The sequence below is a fragment of the Drosophila ficusphila genome, unplaced genomic scaffold, assembly GCF_018152265.1.
Source record: "Drosophila ficusphila isolate 14025-0441.05 unplaced genomic scaffold, ASM1815226v1 contig_846, whole genome shotgun sequence".
NCBI classification, from domain to species: Eukaryota; Metazoa; Arthropoda; class Insecta; order Diptera; family Drosophilidae; genus Drosophila; species Drosophila ficusphila.
Window position 1 is genome coordinate 110,939 of NW_025064797.1, and position 12,343 is coordinate 123,281.

Below are 12,343 nucleotides of genomic sequence, written 5' to 3' on the forward strand. Positions count from 1 at the left end.
AACACGTACGTTATCAATGAGAGCATTTAATGGTGCCTCTTTTGAGTATGACCCTTTGATAGACTATGTTAATCTCCGATGGGGTATCATTGGGAGAATGGATAAAAAATGCAGATATTGTGAAGCACAGAAATGGAAAGATAAAACTCCGGGTATGTGCTGTTCTGGTGGAAGGGTTAAAAGAACAACCCGGGCGAAACTGGGACGGGCAGCTAGTATATATATATATATATATTCATATATATATATATATATATTCATATATATATATATATATATTCATATATATATATATATATATATTCTTACTACTTAAAATACTTCATATTATTTCACAGTATTATATTTATATATAAGATAGAATGTAGTAGTAACAATAATTCAAAATTAACAAATACAAACGCAGGGAGGCAGCTAATGGTATTCAGGAATACTTAATAAGTCTTACTGCTTGGTGCAAAAGGTGGAACATGAAAATTAATCTATTAAAAACAACGAACACCTGTTTTACACTAAAAAGACTTATACCGAACACTCCTGAAATCCAGCTAGAGGGAGTCACCCTGGAGCAGCCGTCACAAGCAAAGTATCTGGGAATCACACTGGACAAGCGCCTTACCTTCGGACCACATCTTAAAGCCACAGTTAAAAAATGCAACGTAAGGATCCAGCAACTGCGTTGGCTTATAAATAGACGAAGCACTTTGCCTCTAAGATGCAAAAGGGCACACTGTAATCTGCCAATTTGGCTCTATGGAATCCAAATTTGGGGAATAGCAGCAAAATCAAACTACAAAAGGATACAAGTGTTGCAGAATCGCTTACTTCGAAACATAATTAACTGTCCCTGGTTCGTGCGTGGCACTACACTTCATCGAGATCTCCATCTACACACTGTCGAAGAGCAAATTGGAAGACACACTAGCAGATACAGCGACAAACTACTACTAGATTTGCTGTACAGATTCTGCACTTAATAAATACTAAAAAAAAAAAAAAAAAAAAGAAAAAAACCAATAAAAAAAAATATATATTTAAGAAATGGAGGATGTAGTATGTAATTAAGTAAGAAAGTAGTAAAGTAACAATAATGTAGTAAATTAACGATAATTAAATTTTAACAAATTATTTATATCAAATATTAACTAAACTAATTCGCGCGCTTTCTTTAACATGGGGTTACATGGGTTTCACGGTTTCAAAAAATCGATTTTTTTTTTTTTTTTTGTCTTTTTTAAATTCTATAACATTTCTAGAATATTGTCCTAAATTTTCAAGTTGATCCGAGTAATAGTCTCGGAGATACAGCCTTGAGAATGTGGACGCTTGAGACCACTTTTATTGTCTCTTAGAACTTTAAACGCGTTTTTCTCAAAACTATGTTTTCAAAGTCGGTTGTCAAAATTTCTCGCGAACTACTCAACCGATCTTAATGAAATTTTACACAAGTATTCGAGATATCATTTACAAGGTATTGAACGAAGGATTTTTTTTTTTCAATTACAACTATTTAAAAAAAAAAATGTCGAGAAATTTTCATCGAAATTTGCATTTTTTTGTAAAAACGTCTGCCGAAAATCCAATTTTCATTTTTTTTTTTCCTTCGTCCAATACCTAGTTTATGGTCTATACTGAAGCACGTTTTTTTTATTTTTACTTTAAATGATCCTGAAAGAAGTTCTGCTGACAACGCGGAGGCACCTTTTCTCCGAGGGACTGCCGGAAATGGCGTCGTAATGGCCGACATTTTGATATTTTTTTTTGAAAATTTCACAAAATCTTTATTAAAATGGTATCTTTTAAATAATAAAAAGTTACATTGAAATATTTCATTTTTTATATGCAAAAAAAATGTTTGAAAAAAGGCCGTGTTTTACCCGAGGAAACCCATGTAACCCCTTAACACGGTCTTTGGCATGTACGAAAAATTTTTGAAAAACCATGTTCATGTCCTTATCCGTACAATTGTATTTTAGGTGGCAAATATCTAGGAGGAGAAAAATATTAATTTTTTCACCAATAATAGAAATATTTTCTTACTTTTAAATATTGTTATAAGGAAGCACTTTTCAGCGCTTAGCTTTGTGCTGGTGCCTTTCCAACTTTGTAGCCAATTCGTCAGAAAATACTTTCCGAATTGCTGCTCTCAAAAATTGAGTTGGTCCTTCTCCACCAGTTTTCCCTATAAATTGTTTCTAAAAATTTGGTTATTTATAAGAAATTAAAATTGATTCATATATACAATACTTACAAATTGTTGTAATTTCTCATTATCCTGCTGTACGTCGTTATCAAAGTTAGTAATTTCATTTATGTCAGTGAATGGAAGGCTTCTGAAGTCTGGCAAATCATTCATGTGTTGCCCTGTGGTGCTCTGAAGTTTTCTATTTTCCAATTTGGCGGTAATCACTTCTTCTGCCAATTTGGAAATAGAAAGCTTTAGGTCCACAACTTCAGCCTTTAACATTCGGTTTTCTTTTTGTATTTAAAATATTAGTAATTTTGTCAAATCTGGCATCATTTTGCACTAAAAATAATATCGTTATTGAAAGTTATTGTATTTAATTATGCTTTACTTACATGATGTTGGATTGTTCAATTTTGTGTATTGGAAATTTTCAGAAGAATAATAGTTCTCAGACATTGTGTACAAGGGGTGTAAAAAAGAAACTAAGGGTCGCAGAATTACGTAAGCATATAATTTTTTTAAGAATATCGTTTACTGAAAACTCAATTTTGTCATCAAATGTTATATCAGCCGCACAAAACATTCGAAAATTATTCGACTCAATTGGTTGAAGATAAGCTTGCGTCAAGTTATTTACTGCCATTCAAAAAAAAACTGGCATATTATTATAGTTCTTTATTTCACTAATCTTAAGAACTTTATTTCCTACCAAACAAAAACTATCGGGTTCTCGGACTGAGAAAACAACACCTTTCACATTTACATTTAATATTTTTCCCTTTTTAGTTTTTCCAAAACTAGCATGTAATTCATATCCTATTTCCTTCTCTAAATTATAGCTACTTTCTACATGTCTTTTATAAATTTGGACTGCTACACTATCTCCTTTCCTAACCTTTCGTTTAATTTTATTTAAATGGTTCTCAAATTTAAATGCGCTTATACCTTCTAGAGATCCATAAAGCTTGGCATCTTCATGAATATGCAATAATGAATGAAAATTATAAGTTATGAAGGACAAATCATATAACCTTGGTGTATCAAACACAAAAGATTTTAAAAGATTTTCAGCACATGAGTTGTTAAAGATAATTTTAAAGAGTGAGCATATCTTTCTGTAGTAAGAACTTCTTTAAATATAAAAGGTCCAGTATAAAGTATAAATTGTCTAAGCTCTGTTGCCTTCCATCTGTCTATTTCTTTTAAACTTCGAGGTTTTCTTTTAAATTCCCTTGTCATGTCATTTCTATTAAAATGCAACTCTTTTGATATACAAACATGTATCCACATGTGCTCGCCACTGTAGATTCGATTTTCCACGATGTTAAAGAAAAGTCTGCACCCTTTTTTTTACCCATGCATTCAACAATGTCCGCATCACACCTAAACATATAACGTGCATGTAATCTAAAGAACATTGTGATATAATATCTATATTTAAAATTTCTAATGGAGATGGCTTTAAGTGATGTTCTGGCTGAGTCCTATTTCTGAAGGAATAAATAGTTCTAGGTGAATTGGTGGTTTCTGGTGGAAAAATAAGACGATGTTTAACCATTTGTCCTTTTTGAGTACACCTGCCACATGAATAGTATCCACTATGTCCCTTAGTTCCCAAAATATAAGACTTTTCCATTACGAAACAGCGAACAGAGATTTGGTACAAATTATTCGAAAACAAAAAACCTCTTGCATAACAATTGTCATTTCAGAAATAAATTCTTGTAAATATTCCATCGCGCAACTTGGCTTAGAAGTTCCTTCATACACGCCAACAGGAAAAACGGAGGTTGTGTCTGCAACGCTGGCCAATATTGGCCATACTTGTTTTGAGCTGCTTTTGAACCAGGGAAGGCCATCAATACCGAAGTCCGAAACCAAGTTCGGTAACTTCCAATCTTGTACAGTCAAAAAGTCCGCTAGTCCGCATTTTACTCCATAGTGTATGTACGTTCCTTCTCCAACTGTTCTCTGAGTAACAGAACCAGGAGTCTTCAAAATGGTTCTAGCGTCTTTTGGCACTGTTATATTGCACTTTCGTAATATTGATAGCAATGCATTAAGTGCAGCAAAGCTTACTCCAAATTGGGTAGCCCATTTTGAAATTTCTTCGGACAAACTTATTTTTTCGTTTTCACTTTCACTTTCAATTTCACTCTCACTATCGAAATCACTCATAGAAGAACATTTTTTACTTGACGCGCTTGAGTCGTTATAATTTTCATAGTTATTTTCTGCGACAAGTTCTTCATTTGTGTCATCTGCCATGTATTCATTTTTTTTAATGCAGACAACACAATGTCTATGCTTAATAATTGTTTGGCTTGTTTTTTTTTGCCAATTTTCTAATATTTTTGGACGACATATTCTTTTCACCTAATCTACTGAGCTCACAAAGTTACTAAAACTGAGTTTAAAAATGCAGAACATTGCAGCAACCACTTCAAATTTGGTGAAAAGTACAGTTTGAAAAAGATCGACGAGATAAGGCAGAGAGCAGAAACCCAAGGGAGAGCGCGCGACTAAGCTCCAAGTACTCTCACCGAATGTTAATGCAAAGCAACAAAAAATCTCATTTCAATCATCTGGATGACCAATTATTGATTGCTTTACAATTTACAATTTTATAAATCGTATTTGAAGATCATTTTCGAGTCATTTTCGAGTCATTTGTTAGTCGCGCATAAAACGAATCTTTTTTCAATCATTTCAACGACTCGAAGAAGACTCATCAAGGTGCTTAATGCAAAAACAGTCTTTCAATTGCTGGCTGGGATTTTACCCCACTTCTCAAACAGGGAAATCTTAAGATCATTTTCGATGGAAAATTCACATTTCCGAATTGCCAAGTCCAAAATTTCCCACAAATGCTCAATGAAATAAAAGTCTGGAGACTGAGTGGGGGCTTAAATCCCCTTGAGGCAGTTCCAGCGCAACCAAAGCTTACAATTGTTGCAATAGGCTTCGGGTCATTGTCTTGGTTGAATCTAAATTGATTCCATTTACCTAAGTTCTCGACATTTTTAACCAAATTTTTCATGTAATTGGTTAAATATATCTTGGCATCCATGATACCGACAATGAAAACCTTATTCCCGAAGCCGGACGCAGCCATATAAGCCTAAACAATGACATGGTCACCGCCGTGCGAAATCATTGCGCATAACTTTTTAGTTTCCTGCTCCGCATTGGAACACCGCTCCATGTAGCGTCTCCCAACCGATTAAAAAAAAATGAAATATTGATTCGTCTGCAAAAATTTTGCCATTTAAGAAAAAAATCGGGCGAATTTTAAGCACCAGTGCGGACTTGGCCCAATGCATCTTATTTTTATACCTTTGAAAATATTCTTTCTTGCAACTAGACCATTAAAAGCATGGTGGTGCAATATGTTCCAAACTGAATTTGGGTAATATTTATTGACCATTTCGTTCTCAATCTCCACACAAATGTTGAAGCCGAAAGCTTGAGGGGTTCCTTAGTTTTTCGGACAAAACAGCGCTCCTCGGAGTCGTTGAATATTTGGTTTAGTGCAACTCGGACCTTATTTTTCACACTTTTTTGACTAGAACTGCCTCAACAGGATTAAAACGCCAACACAGTCTACACACTTAAAATTTGTTGAACATTTGTGGGAAATTTTGGACTATGCGATTCAGAAAAGTGAATTTTCCCTCGAAAATTATCTTAAGATTGCTTTAATGGAGAAGTGGGGTAAAATTCGCGTAAAGACACCTAGTAAAATGTTCAAATCTATGTGAAATAAATTTTAAAGCCCTTTACAAACAGAAGTCAGTTAAAAAAAGTTATAAATTTAAGAATTAATTAAGTTATATAACTAGAGTTGCCGCGAATATTCGGCAAGTATTCGGTATTCGGCCTATTCGGCCACTTTTTTTGGTATTCGGCATTCGGCCGAATAATAGGTACTATTCGGCCGAATGCCGAATAGTGCCAAATCCTGAAAAAAACACATCACTTTTATCAAAACTTTTTTTTATTATTAAATTAAAATATGTCAATAAGTAAAATTAATTAGCGGTAAGTTGTGATGAACGAACACCAGTTTTTCTGCATTTGTCGGTAGTAACCGATTTCGCTTTTCATCGTAAATAATACCTGCTTCGGAAAACAACCTCTCACTATAGCTTCCCTAGTTTTAAATATGCTAGAACTAGCTTATAATAAGCTAAACTGGCAACAATGTAGCATGTACTTTGTGCCGAATGTTCGGCGGCCGAATATTCGGCGCTTCGGCTTACAGCATGGCCGAACATTCGGTATTCGGTATTCGGCAAAATCACTATTCGCGGCAACTCTAGTATATACGTATCTTAAAATAAAATTTTTTTATATTTACACTAATATCGACCTGATCAGCAGCGTTTAGTAATGTCTGTTTTATATTTGTTGATATTTTAAATGTGTCTTTAACAACATGTAAAAATATGACTTCAAGTTGTTTTATTTTGCTTTTAAATGTCGATGAAGGTTTCATCAGTCCTCCATGAGAAACCTCATCTACGTATGTAAATGTCGACTCTTTTGCTAACTCGGTAGACAAATTTAATTTTTTGATGACGTAACCAGCCAGATATTCAAGTGCATCCTCCGTCAACTCGTTGATCTCTTCTACTAAGCTGTCCTCAAAATCAAATTGGAGATTGCAATCTTCAGGCTCGTTCTCTTCGTTTTCAAGATTTGGGACGGCTTGAGAAAAGTCAAGATTGAACCATTCTTCAGAATCGTCTTGCTTGCCATTCAACAATTCTGTATTCTTAGAGATAAATAAGATAAATAAGATTTAAAAGTTATTAAAAACTTATAAAAAATTAAAAAACATGAAGGACAGCACAAAATACGAATCGCAATACAAACAAAGAAGCGTCTCTGAAACATATATCTAAACATTTGACAATTAGTGGTGTTAATATTAATGAAATATTAATCGGTTGTATTTGAAATACCTGTTATATATTTTCTTAGTCTATACTTGAACTGCAATGGACTCGGATGGTCGAACTGTCCACCTTTCGACCGCATAGCCCCAAAAAAGTTTTCGAGAATATCTTGATTAAGACGACTTGTTAAAATGTACTTCAAACCATACTTCTCCGCCAAGTAGCTATGCAAACCGTCAAGGGATGCATTGCTTACCAAAATGCCTTTTTGGAAAGGCAGCATACGATTGTCAACAAGATTCGTATTTGCCATTATCTTCGACATTTCAACCAAAATGCCTTGTTGCATTTTGAGTTGTTTTCCGTAAGGCTGCGTGGTTTCAATTGAGTTTGCTGTTGACATTTTTGTGTTGAACACATCGAACCAGTCGTTGACCAGATCAAAGAAATCAGCTGTTTCGCACGGGTTCTCTATTACATTCCCCAATGCATAGCAACGTCTAACACAACTGGCGGTTGTATGGGAGAAAAGTTGCGTTGCCAGTTTAACTTTTTGTTTAGCCAGCGACTCAACATGAATATGGCTATCGGTCACCTTGAACAGTATCGACACGTCGGACTGGGCACAGCATCGAATAGTCTGCTGGATTGTGGACTTTCTCAACCTTTTCCCGTTGATGTTTAATCCGGAGCCGATATAGTGGTTACGGATTAACTTCACCAGGTGTGGAGTGTCGGAAAAAACAAACACTTTTAAATGTGCAGCCGCCGGATGGCTAAACCAGGTCTTTGCTAAAAATGCAAATAAATTAAAATTTATGTTATGTACTCATTCATACAAAAACTTACTCTCCGATATACCAAGCTGTCTCCAAAGGCTTTGATTTCCAGGGCCCAAGTCTGACACAATAGCTACTACTGGAAAACCTTTCTTGTGCAGTTTTATCAAAATGGAGTGCAGAGTTGCTACGTCCATTGCAGCGTTGAAGTCGAAGAACACTGGTTGCTTCCACGATTTCTTCAAGCCACGTACTATAGCCACTTGAACATAGTTGCTTGGCTCCAAGACAGCATCCGCTGAGCTGTCATATTCATAGGCAGCAGCAACCTTCATCTCATCGAAGCACAAGACGCAGAGCTTATCGATTTCGGGCATATCTTCATTTTCCATAAGGTCAATTACTATATCAAGGGTTCCTGGTGTAATTTTTATCTCTGCCAACCAATTGTACAGCGTTGAACGACACGGAAGAGGAAAGCCTTTCCTGTATAAATGACGGTAAGCACGAGGACCCGCGGTATGGAGGCAAATCGCTTCAGACATGTCGGCTGCATTAAAAACTGCTCTTTTTCCGCCACTCTTCAAAATATTTATTTGAGTCCTAGTAAATATTTTGCCTAGAGACTTTTCAAGATCATCAAGTTGCTGACGTAAGGACTGCATTTCCGTTTCTACAAGACTTATCTTGTTCTTCAGGCTTTTGTTTTCTAGATGAAGTGCCCGATCTATCTATTAAGACGTCTTCTTTTCGGTGGGTGCCCTGCCTCTGATAACGACTTCCACTGTGAAGCGCTAAAATGCGTATCGCAAATTTTAGAGCTCTCACTAAGGCTACAGCCCAGAGACTGCTCCCACAAAGTTCTTTTTGCAACACACTTTGGAACATGCACAAACTTTACGCCTAGCACGTGCTTGCGACAAGAACTGCAAAATGACATTTTTTGCTTGACCACTTAAAGGTTAAAGTCTCAAGAAAAAAAACCGTCCGTACACAACCTTTCAGTTCGACAAGCAGGCACGCACTGAAAATAAGGGACCAAAGCCGAAAGACTTCGGCAAGCCGAGTGGACTACCTTGTATAATTGTATCATGGGTCGACCCAGCTCTAGTCGACAGATCGTCGAATGTCATACCACGTTGGAAGCGTCAGTCGAAGACAATTGATACCATGGAACAATACACTCCAAAGGAACGCGCTCAAATTGTTCAGCTCTACATTGAAAATAAATTCTCAATTGTGTTAACCCAACGTGCGTTTCGTAAAGTGAATAAAGTTAAAAGTGCTCCAGTTAAAAACACAATTATGTCTTTCAGGGGCGGACGCAGAAAAAATTTGGGGGGGGGGTCCGATCAAACATTTTTTTACTTTACATGGTTGAAAGACCGAGTGCTGTAAGGGAATTTGAAAAAGTCTGGGTTTTTGGGGGGTCCGGACCCCCGGACACCCCCCTTCGTCCGCCCCTGCTTACTCTCTCTGCTTTTCTGTGTGTATGTGTGACCATTGTTTTGTCGCGCTGATTGGTCTTTCACTCTTCATGTGTGTGTGTCTGTGAGCTTCTGTTTACATGTGGGTGTGTGTGTGTGTGTGAGTGAGCGCTCTTCATTGTTGTTTTGCCTCTCGCTCTCGCCTTATGCTACCGTTGTTAATTATTTATTTTAGCGCGCTCCTCTTCTTCCACCTCTCGTTAGCTTTCTGCTTCCCCTTACCGCTATCTTCTCTCCTTTTCTGCCATTTATTTACCGCTTTTTGATTTAATATACCGTCAAAACAGAAACAAAATGGCGTCTACTCAGTGTACGTTCTAAAGAATGCAACACAGTTTTAAACAGCGTTTTATTTGAAGGGATTCATTTTGGGCCATCCATAAACCTCGTGACGCTAATTTTTGGCTATTTTGACGGAAATTTTTTATTTTGATATAATTTTAATGGAAAGTGTAAAGGTACATAGAGATCGAATTATGGAAAGTGTAAAGGTACATATATTATGGAGATGGAAACTATGGATGTAATAAGTTTTGAAGTAGTGTCCGCATGCCTATTTTGAGACTTTCGCGGTCCCGTCCGTCCAGCGTTTGAATATCTGGCAGCAGACTCATTAAAAACATTGCGTCCGGATCAGTCCTGCAGCGGCAAGGCTCCACTCCGCCGTTGGACAAGGTTTCGCTTGAACGGTTATTTGATTCTCGTTGCAAAGGAGGCGCTGAGCCGAGCTCTTGTTGGTGGCCATCGTGGAAGTGGTGGTGCATATGAACGGAACGTTGACTTGGCTGGTAACCGCCCAACTGACTGCGGTAGCGACCGTTGCGCTGGTGCTCCTCCTCCATGATGTCCTTAGTTCGGAATTCGCCCTCGTCGATGTACCTATATAGTTGTCCAGTTGTTAATGGCTCAACAATATTTATTTCAAATGGCAAACCAATAACAAACCCTTTAAAAAATAGGTAAACTGGACTTACACTATTGAAAGCAATTTCAATGTGAACTTAAATGACAAGGCACTCATGAAAATACTATTTTTCTCTCCCTCCGAAAATTATGCGAAATGAAAGATATGGTGAAGCAAATTATTGAATTTTTTTTAATCGTTAATAAACAACGAATCAAAAGTTCAAAAGCATAAGTTCGTATGTCTCTTCATTTTTCCGCAATTAATTCTCAAAGTTTGCTTAATTTTCGAAAAAAAAGAAAAGAACCTCCCCTTAACAATTAAAGATGCGACCGGTAGTACAAATTCGGATCTGAGTGACCGTATTTGCAATAATCCGCCACCAGACGACTGCAATAATCGGCACATCACATGGAAATACGGTCACTCAGATCCGAATTTGTACTACAAATCGCATCTTTAATTGTTAATAACAAAAACATGGTGCAACATTTTCACTTTCTGCCAACGGATTTCGAAATTTTAGAAAAAAACACATAATTTCCATATTTTACTTTTTTTTTAAGCTGTTTTTACCGCGCACCGCACTTGTAAACAATTACCCTTTTTTCACTTGCAACTATCGTTTACCATCGACACTGAATATCGATATTGGTTCGGAAACCCAAATACTCGATATATCGAAAATAATTTGAGTGGTCGACCCAGCTCTAGTCGACAGATCGTCGAATGTCATACCACGTTGGAAGCGTCAGTCGAAGACAATTGATACCATGGAACAATACACCCCAAAGGAACGCGCTCAAATTGTTCAGCTCTACATTGAAAATAAATTCTCAATTGTGTTAACCCAACGTGCGTTTCGTAAAGTGAATAAAGTTAAAAGTGCCCCCCTTCGTCCGCCCCTGCTTACTCTCTCTGCTTTTCTGTGTGTATGTGTGACCATTGTTTTGTCGCGCTGATTGGTCTTTCACTCTTCATGTGTGTGTGTCTGTGAGCTTCTGTTTACATGTGGGTGTGTGTGTGTGTGTGAGTGAGCGCTCTTCATTGTTGTTTTGCCTCTCGCTCTCGCCTTATGCTACCGTTGTTAATTATTTATTTTAGCGCGCCCCTCCTCTTCCCCATCTCGTTAGCTTTCTGCTCCTCTTTACCGCTATCTTCTCTCCTTCTCTGCCATTTATCTACCGCTTTTTCATTTAATATACCGTCAAAACAGAAACAAAATGGCGTCTACTCAGTGTACGTTCTAAAGAATGCAACACAGTTTTAAACAGCGTTTTATTTGAAGGGATTCATTTTGGGCCATCCATAAACCTCGTGACGCTAATTTTTGGCTATTTTGACGGAAATTTTTTATTTTGATATAATTTTAATGGAAAGTGTAAAGGTACATAGAGATCGAATTATGGAAAGTGTAAAGGTATATTATGGAGATGGAAACTATGGATGTAATAAGTTTTGAAGTAGTGTCCGCATGCCTATTTTGAGACTTTCGCGGTCCCGTCCGTCCAGCGTTTGAATATCTGGCAGCAGACTCATTAAAAACATTGCGTCCGGATCAGTCCTGCAGCGGCAAGGCTCCACTCCGCCGTTGGACAAGGTTTCGCTTGAACGGTTATTTGATTCTCGTTGCAAAGGAGGCGCTGAGCCGAGCTCTTGTTGGTGGCCATCGTGGAAGTGGTGGTGCATATGAACGGAACGTTGACTTGGCTGGTAACCGCCCAACTGACTGCGGTAGCGACCGTTGCGCTGGTGCTCCTCCTCCATGATGTCCTTAGTTCGGAATTCGCCCTCGTCGATGTACCTAGATAGTTGTCCAGTTGTTAATGGCTCAACAATATTTATTTCAAATGGCAAACCAATAACAAACCCTTTAAAAAATAGGTAAACTGGACTTACACTATTGAAAGCAATTTCAATGTGAACTTAAATGACAAGGCACTCATGAAAATACTATTTTTCTCTCCCTCCGAAAATTATGCGAAATGAAAGATATGGTGAAGCAAATTATTGAATTTTTTTTTAATCGTTAATAAACAACGAATCAAAAGTTCAAAAGCATAAGTTCGTATGTCTCTTCATTT

The 12,343-nt window shown here is 37.1% G+C and overlaps 2 protein-coding genes across 2 annotated transcripts; both read right to left on the reverse strand.

Annotated features, from left to right (window-relative positions):
- Nucleotides 1–9,870: 9,870 nt before the first annotated feature.
- LOC122320845 lies at nucleotides 9,871–10,323 on the reverse strand. The gene is made up of 2 exons (XM_043209331.1): nucleotides 10,301–10,323; nucleotides 9,871–10,234 (listed from the first exon to the last, which is right to left on the reverse strand). Exon 2 carries the CDS (start codon nucleotides 10,195–10,197, stop codon nucleotides 9,871–9,873), a length of 327 nt encoding a protein of 108 aa, XP_043065266.1. The 5' UTR covers nucleotides 10,198–10,234; nucleotides 10,301–10,323.
- A 1,227-nt stretch (nucleotides 10,324–11,550) lies between these two features.
- LOC108098819 lies at nucleotides 11,551–12,152 on the reverse strand. Its single transcript, XM_017201976.2, has 2 exons — nucleotides 12,130–12,152; nucleotides 11,551–12,063 (listed from the first exon to the last, which is right to left on the reverse strand). The coding sequence occupies exon 2, from the start codon at nucleotides 12,024–12,026 to the stop codon at nucleotides 11,700–11,702; it is 327 nt and encodes a 108-aa protein (XP_017057465.1). The 5' UTR covers nucleotides 12,027–12,063; nucleotides 12,130–12,152; the 3' UTR covers nucleotides 11,551–11,699.
- Nucleotides 12,153–12,343: the final 191 nt, after the last annotated feature.

Excerpts from the sequence above, each read along its gene's own strand:
- LOC122320845 (XM_043209331.1), bottom strand. The coding sequence starts at position 10,197 with ATGGAGGAGGAGCACCAGCGCAACGGTCGCTACCGCAGTCAGTTGGGC.
- LOC108098819 (XM_017201976.2), bottom strand. The coding sequence starts at position 12,026 with ATGGAGGAGGAGCACCAGCGCAACGGTCGCTACCGCAGTCAGTTGGGC.